We start from the raw sequence: 13,930 nt of genomic DNA on the forward strand, positions 1-13,930 counted from the left end.
CCAGCTGCCTTGCACCTTGGCATTAAAAAAAATTGACTCAAAACATTGATTGGTGGAAAGAGCTGGCTCATAACACACTGGCCTGGAAAAGGCTAGACCACACAGACCTGGAAAAGGCTAGATCAATCGATTGATACAGACCCACCCTGAAGTATTTATTTTGCATTTAAAGCATTTCAGACCTCCAAAGTGTGTTCTAAGCATAGATTTAGCAGTATCTGGGGGCTGGGCAACTGTCATATTCAAAGACTGACCAAAACTCTAGCGCAAATTATCATGCACTTATGCTAAGTGCGTTCACATGAATGATTAAAGACTGATTAAAGACTGTTGCAGAGAAGGCTTCAACACTATTAGGTAACAAGTCTTTGTTTAGGAGAAATCTTTTTGTATAAATAAGTGTATAGATCTAGTCAGTGTACTTGTACATTAAAATTCTGTGATTTCTTTTTTTTATTACAATGATCAAATAATGACGAATACACCTGTGCAAGGAAAAAACAACAACTTAGAAGCTGAGGCGGACAGACAAAGTGACAGGAAGACAACATAGAAGAATGAAGTGCCTAGACTCTGTCACTCTATCACTGAAAGAAATTCTACTTAAGGCTAAGGTTAAGGCCAAAGTCAGAGAGAAATGAGTGAGACAGTCCGTTGACATATCATGTGTGTTGACCCAACAGAATATATTAATATATATAATATTATATATATATATATTTTATAGATCTAAATAGTGATACTGATAGGTGACACCAGTACACTGTTTTTTTTTTGTTACTGTTAGATCTATATTTAGATCTAGTTATGATAAATCATAATCAATGATAATCATAATTCATAATCTATTAATCATGAGACTTTAGAGTGTTTATAATAAATTAATTAAAATTATAATAAAAGACCAGCACAGAGATCATTACATTAGAAGTACTGGAAAGTTCCAGCCAATGACTTACTCTCCGCCTTGTAATCCACTGATAGTGATTCGTCCAGTTCAACATTATTCACTAACTGACCAAGCTGTGGATCAACAGGTGCTGTTACAACTGGGTCACTGAGGGCATCTGATTGTATTGTTGACATCCCTGAAGAGAAAGACACATCATAACTTCCTTAATCAGGCCAGGTTTTTTAAACAAGTAATATTAAAAATTAAATCCATTCTTACTTTATATTCAAATAATAACATTCAAATTTATTTTTCATAATTTCATAACACCATAATAAGGCTTGTCTTCGAGTCCGAAGAGGAACGAGGAATATAGTATTTCCGTGGCTACGCAACCCCAGCTGCAACCTACATATTTTGCCACATCTAGCGCAGGCATAACCATAGTCCGCCGGTGGTCGATAGTAAAACGAAAAGGTGTAATAATAATGGCAATGTCTTCGATTCCGAAGATTAAAGATGATGCAGTGCAAGACTAACAAGTTAAATGTAAAAATATACTTTTTTAAAAAGCATAGCTTATATCAGGAAAAAAAAAACGGATAATCACTGCTATAGATACCAATACAACAAAACTAATTTCTTACCACTGAATTATTAATGAATAGGTTAATTTTCTGGATTGATTTCATGCATTGTCTTCGACAATTAATAATTGTGCAAAGCTTCAACTTGATCCAGCAATGGGAAGTGGAAGAAATCACCGTGGACAAGATGTGTACCAGAGTGAGTTCATGTAAGATAAATCACAGTCCCTACGCAGATCTATATAAATATGTAAGAATGAGATCAAGAAGTGGTATAGTTTTTCCTGGCAAGAAAATGTCGAAATTCACACTTTGAACTCACGCGTCTAATTGCCTGCCTGCCAGCCTGCCTGGTCTATCTATCTGTCTGTCTATATATCTATCTGTCTGTCTTTCTCTCTCTCTCTCTCTCTCTCTCTCTCTCTCTCTCTCTCTCTCTATATATATATATATATATATATATATAATATCTATCTAAATCTAAATCTAAATCTGTCTGTCTGTCTGTCTGTCTGTCTGTCTGTCTATCTATCTATCTATCTATATCTATCTATCTATCTATCTATCTATCTATCTATCTATCTATCTATCTAATCTATATCTATCTATCTATCTATCTATCTATCTATCTATCTATCTATCTATCTATCTATCTATCTATCTATCTATCTAATCTATCTCTATCTATCTATCTATCTATCTATCTATCTATCTATCTATCTATCTATCTATCTAATCTATCTATATCTATCTATCTATCTATCTAATCTATCTAATCTATCTCTATCTATCTATCTATCTATCTATCTATCTATCTATCTAATCTATCTCTATCTATCTATCTATCTATCTATCTATCTATCTATCATCTATCTATCTATCTATCTATCTATCTATCTATCTATCTATCTATCTATCTATCTATCAATCAATCTATCAATCTATCAATCTATCTATCTATCTATCTATCTATCTATCTATCTATCTATCTATCTATCTATCTATCTATCTATCTACCTGTCTGTCTGTCTGTCTGTCTGTCTATCTATCTATCTACATACAAGTGATCAATAAAGTAAAAGGAAATGTTTATGTGCAATGAGAACTTGTGACTCGATACTCTGATTTTTTTTTTGGTGTGGGGGGGGGGGGGGAGGAAATGTAAGGGAGTACATGCGACATTGTTAGTGTTTGAAAAAAGAGAAAAGTGTGTGTGTGTGTGTGTGTTGGTGGCCTATAAAAAGAGAGGGCAGAGAAGGAGAAGAGTAGCAAGATGTTTTAAAAACGTGTGTTACGGAGGACTGTCTTCTCTTGTATGCGTTGCATCTCTTATTAGTATACAATGAAACTATTATCACCAGTAACATATACATTTCTGTGACTAATTTGAAGCCAATGAAGACTTCTGCTGACGTCGGTGAGTATTCCATGACAGCCAATCAGAACAGGGAAACATTGCGAGCTCGTACAGAATGTAACAACAACAACAAAAGTCAACAATTCATGGAGTATATTCATTTTCCAGAAAATTAAATATTGGCTTTTATTTTTCTTCCCAAGATGAGTGTAGGTCTATAGGAGCGGGCAACTTGAGCCGCATTTCGTGCACTAAACGGAACTGACAAGCAAGGGGACGCCACGGCTTGCCCTTCAATTACGTCATTTTAATAACTTCCGGTCACCTGACTCGAATGTTACCTGTTGTGGAACAGGTGAGCTCTGTTAATTTGTTGTCTTTATTTCGGATGCTTCCAGCGAACCACTTTCCTGCATTTATCTTTGCCTGGCAGTTGTGACTCACCCGTTGGACTTTCTGTCTTTGCGTCTTTTTTTACACTTCCCCCGTTTTACTTTCTGTCTTTGCGTCTTTTTTACAATTCAATAGTTTTACTTTCTGTCTTTGCGTCTTTTTTACACTTCAATAGTTTTACTTTCTGTCTTTGCGTCTTTTTTACAATTCAATAGTTTTACTTTCTGTCTTTGTGTCTTTTTTACAATTCACTCGTTTTATTTCTGTCTTTGCGTCTTTTTTACACTTCACTCGTTTTACTTTATGTCTTTGCGTCTTTTTTATAATTCAATAGTTTTACTTTATGTCTTTGCGTCTTTTTTACAATTCACTCGTTTTATTTCTGTCTTTGCGTCTTTTTTACAATTCAATAGTTTTACTTTATGTCTTTGCGTCTTTTTTACAATTCAATAGTTTTACTTTATGTCTTTGCGTCTTTTTTACAATTCAATAGTTTTACTTTCTGTCTTGGCGTCTTTTTTACACTTCACTCGTTTTACTTTATGTCTTTGCGTCTTTTTTACAATTCAATAGTTTTACTTTATGTCTTTGCGTCTTTTTTACAATTCACTCGTTTTATTTCTGTCTTTGCGTCTTTTTTACAATTCAATAGTTTTACTTTATGTCTTTGCGTCTTTTTTACAATTCAATAGTTTTACTTCTGTCTTTGCGTCTTTTTTACACTTCACTCGTTTTACTTTATGTCTTTGCGTCTTTTTTACAATTCAATAGTTTTACTTTATGTCTTTGCGTCTTTTTTACAATTCACTCGTTTTATTTCTGTCTTTGCGTCTTTTTTACAATTCAATAGTTTTACTTTATGTCTTTGCGTCTTTTTTACAATTCAATAGTTTTACTTTATGTCTTTGCGTCTTTTTTACAATTCAATAGTTTTACTTTCTCTCTTGGCGTCTTTTTTACAATTCAATAGTTTTACTTTCTGTCTTTGTGTCTTTTTTACAATTCACTCGTTTTATTTCTGTCTTTGCGTCTTTTTTACAATTCAATAGTTTTACTTTCTGTCTTTGCGTCTTTTTTACAATTCAATAGTTTTACTTTATGTCTATGCGTCTTTTTTACAATTCACTCGTTTTATTTCTGTCTTTGCGTCTTTTTTACAATTCAATAGTTTTACTTTATGTCTTTGCGTCTTTTTTACAATTCACTCGTTTTATTTCTGTCTTTGCGTCTTTTTTACAATTCAATAGTTTTACTTTATGTCTTTGCGTCTTTTTTACAATTCAATAGTTTTACTTTATGTCTTTGCGTCTTTTTTACAATTCAATAGTTTTACTTTCTGTCTTGGCGTCTTTTTTACAATTCAATAGTTTTACTTTATGTCTTTGCGTCTTTTTTACAATTCAATAGTTTTACTTTATGTCTTTGCGTCTTTTTTACAATTCAATAGTTTTACTTTCTGTCTTGGCGTCTTTTTTACACTTCACTCGTTTTACTTTATGTTTATACCTTTCATGTCTGACTATAATGACATTCGGGCAAATGATCGGTGGGGCCAAACTCTACATAGGGCACTTTAAATTCAGTATGGCCCGTAAACAATTTTATTCTTTTTTTATTAAAGGAGGCAACAGATCGTTGTGATTGGCCTTCGCTTTTATTGTTATAAAAGATCTTTGATAAACTTTACAGTGTGAAATTAAAAGTAAAGGTTTCCCTTTCAGGCCTTGCGATCTGTAGGACAGATGACCTGTCTCTGTGGCCAACGGTTAACGAGCGGGGTGTCATGTTGCCAGCACAACGACCAACCGACTTTACTTTCCCCAACTAAAATCAGGTGCCCATTAGAGTTGGGTGGACTCAGGGGCGCCCTTAAAATCCCGAAATTCAAAATCCCAGTCTTCACCGAGATTCGAATCCAGGACCACAGGTTCGGAAGCCAAGCGCGTAACCCCTCAGCCACAACAACAACAACAACATTTCTCCGTTATATCCTTTACGGCCTTCACCCGAAGACCTTAATCTGGTGAACTTCAGTCCATTAAACATAAAAAGCAATTAACAGACAATGATTTATGTCTTATAGTCTGGTAAATGTTTTGTTTGTTTGTAAAATGTTTTACATAATTCGGATGTTCCTTCAGAGTTGAAGATAGTATACTTCCTAGTCCAAACCTCCCGCAGGACGACGGGGGATGGGAGCGGGCAGGGTTTGAACCCTCGACCGTCGATAAATCCGAACGACAGTCCAGCGCGCAAACCGCACGATCAGGCAGCCATCGGTGGTAGAACAGGTCGATCTACGAATGGGTGCTCATCGCGTTGTAAGCGATTCATGGGCCGGACAGTAGACCTATGCTTAACACCAGGGCCAATTTCCGACACTCAGTCTGCCTCTGAACCTTATTTCTCATATCGAGAACTGAGAATTCGTTTAGCTAATCGCCCACTCCATCGTTTAAAGAGACATCCATTGAAGATTGGTCTGTACAACCCATCAGTATGAAGATGCTACTTATATCAGACTGCCTCACAAGCGCGGCTGACACAGAGCAGGCTGCGAGGTCACACGCTGCAGAACAAGACATCAGAGGAACGTGTCAGGAAATTGAATTGCATATCACACAAGTACCTCTCCACCTTCCGCCCTAAAGCTAAAAGAGCTTCAAAAAGTCTTTGCAGCTTGCCAAAGGAACAAGAGGGGAAAAAAAAAAAGAGGAACGGATAGAGCAGACCCGGTATTTAAAGGCCAAAGATGCCCCCCGCCCCCCCCCCAGGCGTTTCATGCCCAGGCACCCAGCTGCGTTCTTTTGTATTGCAACAGGGCTATTTGCCTTCACTCAGTCGGGGCCCAGGTGAAGGATGCCAGGGAACTCACTTACCAAAATAGCAAACAGGAAATGTTGTTTTACATTCTTAGATCAGGGAGAGAATGGGGCGTTTCGACAGTCGATAAGGGCAGCAATATTATGGCTGTGGGGTGTGTGGGGGGCACATAACGCCTAAGGAAATAACATATTGAATAAGTTCACGGTTAGAGAAAATGCATTGCTGATTTATCAAGATTGAAAGTGCAGAGTTTGCATAAAGAAATAAAGAAAAAAAAAAACAACAACAACTGTGATATAGAAATGAAACCCATTGATACCCAAGTTAGCTCGTTAACGGGACGCATTGATCCAAGACCAGTAGGCCTGAACACTGGCCTACAACGTCTCAACCTGTGGGCAGTTTAGACCAATATGCATTGATCCAAGACCAGAAGGCCTGAACACTGGCCTACAACGTCTCAACCTGTGGGCAGTTTAGACCAATATGTTTGTGTGTGCCTATTGCTGGTGTTAAATGAGAGAGAGAGAGAGTGAGAGAGAGATAGAGAGACAGACAGACAGAAATAGAGAGAAATATGGAGAGAGAGGCAGAGAGAGAGTGAGAGAGAGAGAGACAGACAGACAGACAGAAATAGAGAGTAATATGGAGAGAGAGAGAGAGAGAGAGACAGAGTTACTATTGGTTATCAAAAAATCCTTGGGATAGGAAGGAATGAGATACCAACAAATAAGACGCGACCAAAAAAAAAATTACAAGAATATGACTTTGAATTTTAGAGGCCTCCAAAGATTAACCTTGCCTAGTATGTGTTCCATCAAATTAGTTTGCAGTTTGTATTGGTGGAAGAAACAATGTGCCACACATATTGAATCTGCTCTCTAGATTCACTCACTAAACATCACCAAAACTCTAGACACAAACTTCCACTCGTCCCCTATGAGCACTGGACTGCTCGCTTCGGAAACCAGTATCTATTCCAAGTTTGCTTTAAGGCGGAGTTCTCAAAAAAAAAAAAAAAAAAAAGGTCAGGAAATGTGAACTGTAATGGAACGAGTAGCACCTGAAGCGCCCTTCTCCTCTTTTTCAGTCTAAGTTCGACACTGAACCCCCAATTTTTGCAAACAATTTTCCGACACTTAAAGAACCATTTGAGAACCTCTTGCAATGTCAAAACAAATTCCGAATTGTAGAGGCAAATTTGGGACGCAAAGAATGTAGTGAAAATGAGCTGACTGTGTGCGCAGTAAGCCAGTGGAAAATGTACAAACGAGATGCATCAATTAAGCAGTTGTTAGGATTTTCTGATTCATGTGGGGTTGTTGTTTTTTTTTTTTCGTTTGCGAGAGTTTTTGCAGTGGGCGGGGTTTCACTTTCATCCGGGGTGAAGGTTGAAAGCTGCAGGTTGCCAGATAATCTATTGTTTACTTCCGCCGGTTGCCGCCAGCACGTGCCTACATGGCATATCTAAAATGCAGATCTATGAGGAACAGAGCGGAAAATAAGAGCAGGGAGGTGTAGGGTAAGCAGTACTTAAAAAGAAATACAAGAGAACCGGAGGCAGTGGGGAAAAAAAGGGAGGGGGGGGCATAAAGGAAAGTCACCCAGTTCTAAAGTTAAGCATCCTGTTAAAACATAAATTACTAGCATTACCCACCGGCTACGCCCGTTGATTTGTTCCCAGGTTATATTGTTTATTTTGACATAGACCCCCTCACGTTCTTTGTCCTATAACAACATAAAGGCCCAAAAGTAAACGCTCGCCCGCACATTCCTTTGGCCAGCAAAGTCTAGAATCTATTACGTTAAATTGGACCCCTTCCGACGTGTTTTATTTTTTTGTTTTTGTTTTTGCGCTTTCAATAAAACTTTCTGCATTTCAACAATCCCGCTTTTGGCCCGTGTATTCTAGTAGATGTTTAAATATGTTAACTTGAATTGGAACGGCCCGCCTAAAAACGCCCTCCCAAACACAATCACTTCTGGTGAATTCTATACCACTTTTCTTCCCGCCCTCCCTTTACACAAACTGGAATGTTAGTATCTTTGCACGTCTAATTGGTGCAGCCCGCTTTACAACGCCCCTACCCTCCCAAAAAAAATAAGTCTACTATTGCCCCGTGAATTTCGACTATCGGTATTCGCTTATTTCTTCCCTTTCTACGCCTTAGAAAATAGTATTATCATAATTATCTTATCTTATATATTACAGACGTTACTTTAAAAAAGAAGATAATAACGTCATTTACATACAATCTCTGAGTAGTGTCGTGTTTGTTTCATCTCTAAATGGAAATATGTGAAAGGCTCTATTGATGCTTTTTGGCCGGAGCCCTTTTATATTCTTGCATTCTTTCGATCGAACTCTCACATAAATATTTCAGCCCAATCGAATCATTCAGCATGCAATCAGTGACTTTACTTTGTCTTCTGAAGTCAATATTAATTCAATATTAGAGTATTCCATAAGCTCTAGGTTGCTTTGGGTCAGGCCCTTTTTAACCCTCTGGCGTCGTAGCGCTCTCTCACCCAAGAATTTATTTTTTTTTTCAGCCACCCTCAATACTCAAAATCATAGGGCCTATAGTTATACCTACATTTCATTTTGTTTATAAACAATTTTTAAACACTAAAAGACGCAGTAAGTCAATGTCTGCTTAATATCACAAAACAGAAAAGGATTGTTTTTATAGAATGTCTACAAAAGCAAGTTACGCACCAAGGAGTGCTGTTGAAATTTAGGCACCAAAAAAGTTTAAATAGTGCTTACAAATGGACGGAAGTATAATCTTGTACTTTTTGATACGCGAGCTTTAAAAAAAACAAACATATTGGGTAGATATTGGCAATATTGCGAATAAAAAATCCTTTTTGTTATATTTTTGTTATATTTAACCACTGCGGCTTAGATCGTGAAAACGGCTATAGTTATCCTTGACTCAAGGTAGATAATAACAGTTACATTTTAGTGTGTTTTTTTTTTTCGTCCACAGCAAGTGGGAGAGTTAGTGTGTCAGGGCTTTTGAACTTATAATAACTTAGATCTAGTGAAATAATATATAAAAGAAGATGAAAACAAAATTCTAAACAAATACATACAAAGTATGTGTGACTGCTATATGAGAGGGTGAGCGAAGAACTGATAAACATGCGTGGTTTGTGGTCACTCCTACACAGGGCCGGATTCAAGACCGTTGGATGCTTTAAGCACCAATAGGCAACGATGCCGCTTGCCACCATCCCACTCGTAGTATCCAGGAGAATGTAGGTCAACTGGTAACCTACGCAGAGGTCATGAAGTTCACCGTGAAATTAACAAGTGACTTTATTTCAACTAGAAGAGCGAACACCCATGTTATGAAATGTGCTTTCCATTAAGATTTTAATTAATATCCATATCTTAGAGAGATCCAAATAAGAGACGCTATTTATGGAATGTCTTTCTTGTTTGAAGTAACGTCTGTAATCTATAAGATAAGACAGTGGTATTAGGGGAAAAGGAACTTGTAGCCAACGATTTTGTCCTATCATAAGTAATAAGAAATGTGCTTGAAATAAAGCTATGTACAAACTCGGGATCGCGATTTAGAAACAAACGTTTATACGTATGTAGATTGTAAATGCCATCATTCTTCTTTGTAAACTAATCACAATTTTAGAAAGAATCTATTTGCTTTATTATGCGTGACAATCAAGAAAGGTAACTCTAATCCTACATATTATTAATTCAGAGTTACTCCACTGGTGATTTTAAGACGCCACGGATTTCCTAAGCATCAAAATGTGAACTTCAAATGAACCTATGGCTAGGAGTCTTCTTGTAGTTTATATAGTTCAGGGCACGTCAGCACGTGACAATGTGGTGTCCAACCACTGGCTTGTCCTTTCTCGGTTTAGTCTAAAGTGTGTCTATTTAAAGAGATTAGGAATATTATTTTTTTAAAAGCTTCTATTTCTGTCTGTCTGTCTGTCTTGAAAAAAAATATGCACGTTAATTCGTCCACACAGATTCTCGGATCAAGTTGAAACTTTGCACAATTATTCAGGGCATAGACAAAGACATGAATCAATTTTAGAAAATTAACTAATTAGTTAATTAATTACTGGTAATTGATTTTTTTTTAAACAAACAAGGGATATTTTACCTTCACTATTTACAGATACGCAAACAATGAAGGGTTTCGTTCCCTGAGATAAGTAAACACGTTAGTTCTCCTACACCGATTCTCGGACCAAGTTGGAACTTGAAATTATTTAATTGTACCAAACAACAAAACACGAATCTTTTAAAAATTAACCAGTTAGTCTAATTATTTTATTTGATGGCAAATAAGGGAAGTAAAATCTACATTATTGAGACATAGTTGTAAGTGCGGAGTTTTTTCCCTTAGATAAGGATTTAAAAAAATGTATTTCCTTTTGTTATACATTGGTGTCTCCATTTCCCCATGGTACCCTAAGCGCGTGCTTAGTTTTCCAACAGATGAATCCAGCAAAATACTTTGTATAACTTACTCGTCTACTGTCTCAATACTTTGTATGACTTACTCGTCTACTGTCTCAATACTTTGTATAACTTACTCGTCTACTGTCTCAATACTTGGTATGACTTACTCGTCTTCTGTCTCAATACTTTGTATAACTTACTCGTCTACTGTCTCAATACTTTGTATGACTTACTCGTCTACTGTCTCAATGCTTTGTATAACTTACTCGTCTACTGTCTCAATACTTTGTATAACTTACTCGTCCACTGTCTCAATACTTTGTATAACTTACTCGTCCACTGTCTCAATACTTTGTATAACTTACTCGTCTACTGTCTCAATACATTGTATGACTTACTCGTCTACTGTCTCAATACTTTGTATGACTTACTCGTCTACTGTCTCAATACTTTGTATAACTTACTCGTCCACTGTCTCAATACTTTGTATAACTTACTCGTCCACTGTCTCAATACATTGTATGACTTACTCGTCTACTGTCTCAATACTTTGTATGACTTACTCGTCAACTGTCTCAATACTTTGTATGACTTACTCGTCCACTGTCTCAATACATTGTATGACTTACTCGTCTACTGTCTCAATACATTGTATGACTTACTCGTCTACTGTCTCAATACTTTGTATGACTTACTCGTCTACTGTCTCAATACATTGTATGACTTACTCGTCCACTGTCTCAATACTTTGTATGACTTACTCGTCCACTGTCTCAATACATTGTATGACTTACTCGTCTACTGTCTCAATACATTGTATGACTTACTCGTCTACTGTCTCAATACTTTGTATGACTTACTCGTCTACTGTCTCAATACTTTGTATGACTTACTCGTCAACTGTCTCAATACTTTGTATGACTTACTCGTCCACTGTCTCAATACATTGTATGACTTACTCGTCTACTGTCTCAATACATTGTATGACTTACTCGTCTACTGTCTCAATACTTTGTATGACTTACTCGTCTACTGTCTCAATACTTTGTATGACTTACTCGTCTACTGTCTCAATACTTTGTATGACTTACTCGTCTACTGTCTCAATACTTTGTATGACTTACTCGTCTACTGTCTCAGCACGAGGAAAAAAAATGGTGGTAACGAAAACAAGCTGGTGAATGATGAAAAATCACAAACTGGTGGGGAAAAGCTTGCCGAGAAAGGTGGGAGGCGCAGTTCAAACCCACACACATACAAAAACTCAAAAGAGACACGCCACCAAAAACAAACACGAACCATCAGACCAGGCAAATAAACAAATAAATAAAGTCAAGGGAAGATAACAGGGGAGGAAAAAAAAAACAGGACACAACACAAGAAACACGAGCCGTGCCCGTGGGGGGGGGGGGGGGAGAGGCGCAGGTTGAGATGAGCTCTAGGTAGTGGTGAGTTACTGGAGACGGCACGCGCTCACTCCTTGCTTGCAGCAGGTAACATTTCACGGGAAAAAAGTATGTGGGGGGGGGGGGACGAAATTTTCTTATGACATCATTAAAATTTGCCCCTAAGTTTAATCGCCTTATCTAACATATCTCTCTTATCTCAAGGGAAAAAAAACAGTGGGAATGTGAAGTAAACAAACATAAATACGATATTTTATTTTTTTTCATAAATAACGCTCTTTATTAAAATATGTAGTCTTAATAAAATAAATCAGTCTAGCTATCACATTCATATTTACAGACGGTAGTTACAGTACGATTTAAAAAAAAACATTGCTTTTATATTGCGCATTTTTCATGCTAATAGAACGATGTGATCCAATCTCTTATGTGGACTAGTGGAGGGAAAAAGGGGGGGGGGTATATGGGAGAAGGCTTCCGTGCTGGCTTTAAGCGCTCAGCAAACACAACTCTGCTCGAGTCGGGATTCGAACCCCTTCTCAGGTGGCCAAGCCGTAACCAAGCAGCTTTGGCCTCTCAGCCACACATCCCACAGAGTCCATGGTTTATAGTACTATAAATGCAAATCTCGCTTATCATCTTATTTCAAAGATAGATACTTAGCACACAAGTCACACACACACTGTAAGACGAAGGTTTGCATTTCACGACATCCCATGGGACTGTAAAGATCCACAATATAGGTCAACATTACAGTAGTATTTCATTTCACGACATCCCATGGGACTGTAAAGATCCACTATATAGGTCAACATTACAGTAGTATTTCATTTCACGACATCCCATGGGACTGTAAAGATCCACAATATAGGTCAACATTACAGTAGTACTTCATTTCACGACATCCCATGGGACTGTAAAAATCCACAATATAGGTCAACATTACAGTAGTACTTCATTTCACGACATCCCATGGGACTGTAAAGATCCACAATATAGGTCAACATTACAGTAGTACTTCATTTCACGACATCCCATGGGACTGTAAAGATCCACAATATAGGTCAACATTACAGTAGTATTTCATTTCACGACATCCCATGGGACTGTAAAGATCCACTATATAGGTCAACATTACAGTAGTATTTCATTTCACGACATCCCGTGGGACTGTAAACATCCACAATATAGGTCAACATTACAGTAGTATTTCATTTCACGACATCCCATGGGACTGTAAACATCCACAATATAGAACAACATTACAGTAGTATTTCATTTCACGACATCCCATGGGACTGTAAACATCCACAATATAGGTCAACATTAAAGTAGTATTTCATTTCACGACATCCCATGGGACTGTAAACATCCACAATATAGAACAACATTACAGTAGTATTTCATTTCACGACATCCCATGGGACTGTAAACATCCACAATATAGAACAACATTACAGTAGTATTTCATTTCACGACATCCCATGGGACTGTAAACATCCACAATATAGGTCAACATTAAAGTAGTATTTCATTTCACGACATCCCATGGGACTGTAAACATCCACAATATAGAACAACATTACAGTAGTATTTCATTTCACGACATCCCATGGGACTGTAAACATCCACAATATAGGTCAACATTACAATAGTACTTGTATGTGACAGGAGTTGTCGACAGAAGTTGTCTTTTACAGTGAGTGATAAACCAGTATAAGGCGTTTGTGGTGTCTGGTTATTATATTGTAGTAATTTAAGACAAAGTGAAACGAACCGTGACCAATCGTCAGGGCAGGTCTGATCACTGACCTTGAAAGTCGCAACCTGTGGGTAGTGTAAACCAATAGCTCGTTGCTCATAGATGTGTACTAAAGATCTCTGGATACATTTTTAAATGGTGTCTCAGGAGACACATTTTAGAGATGTGATTTAAATCTATTTCTGTTTCTCTCACTATAACCACATTTTAGAGATGTGGTTGAGCCTGGTATCGGTTGAGTCCATGAGGTTGAATCTGTG

At 37.3% G+C, this 13,930-nt stretch overlaps 1 protein-coding gene across 2 annotated transcripts in view; it reads right to left on the minus strand.

Annotated features, from left to right (window-relative positions):
* LOC106061451 (vascular endothelial growth factor receptor 1-like) overlaps nucleotides 1-13,930 on the minus strand; it is a 110,615-nt gene that overhangs the window by 27,539 nt on the left and 69,146 nt on the right. For both annotated transcript variants that reach the window (XM_056039030.1, XM_056039029.1), the window contains exon 3: nucleotides 960-1,088. In XM_056039030.1, coding sequence (XP_055895005.1) covers nucleotides 960-1,088 — 129 coding nt within the window. The remainder of the gene's footprint in view (nucleotides 1-959; nucleotides 1,089-13,930) is intronic.

Source organism: Biomphalaria glabrata, chromosome 8 (assembly GCF_947242115.1).
Source record: "Biomphalaria glabrata chromosome 8, xgBioGlab47.1, whole genome shotgun sequence".
Taxonomy (NCBI): domain Eukaryota; kingdom Metazoa; phylum Mollusca; class Gastropoda; family Planorbidae; genus Biomphalaria; species Biomphalaria glabrata.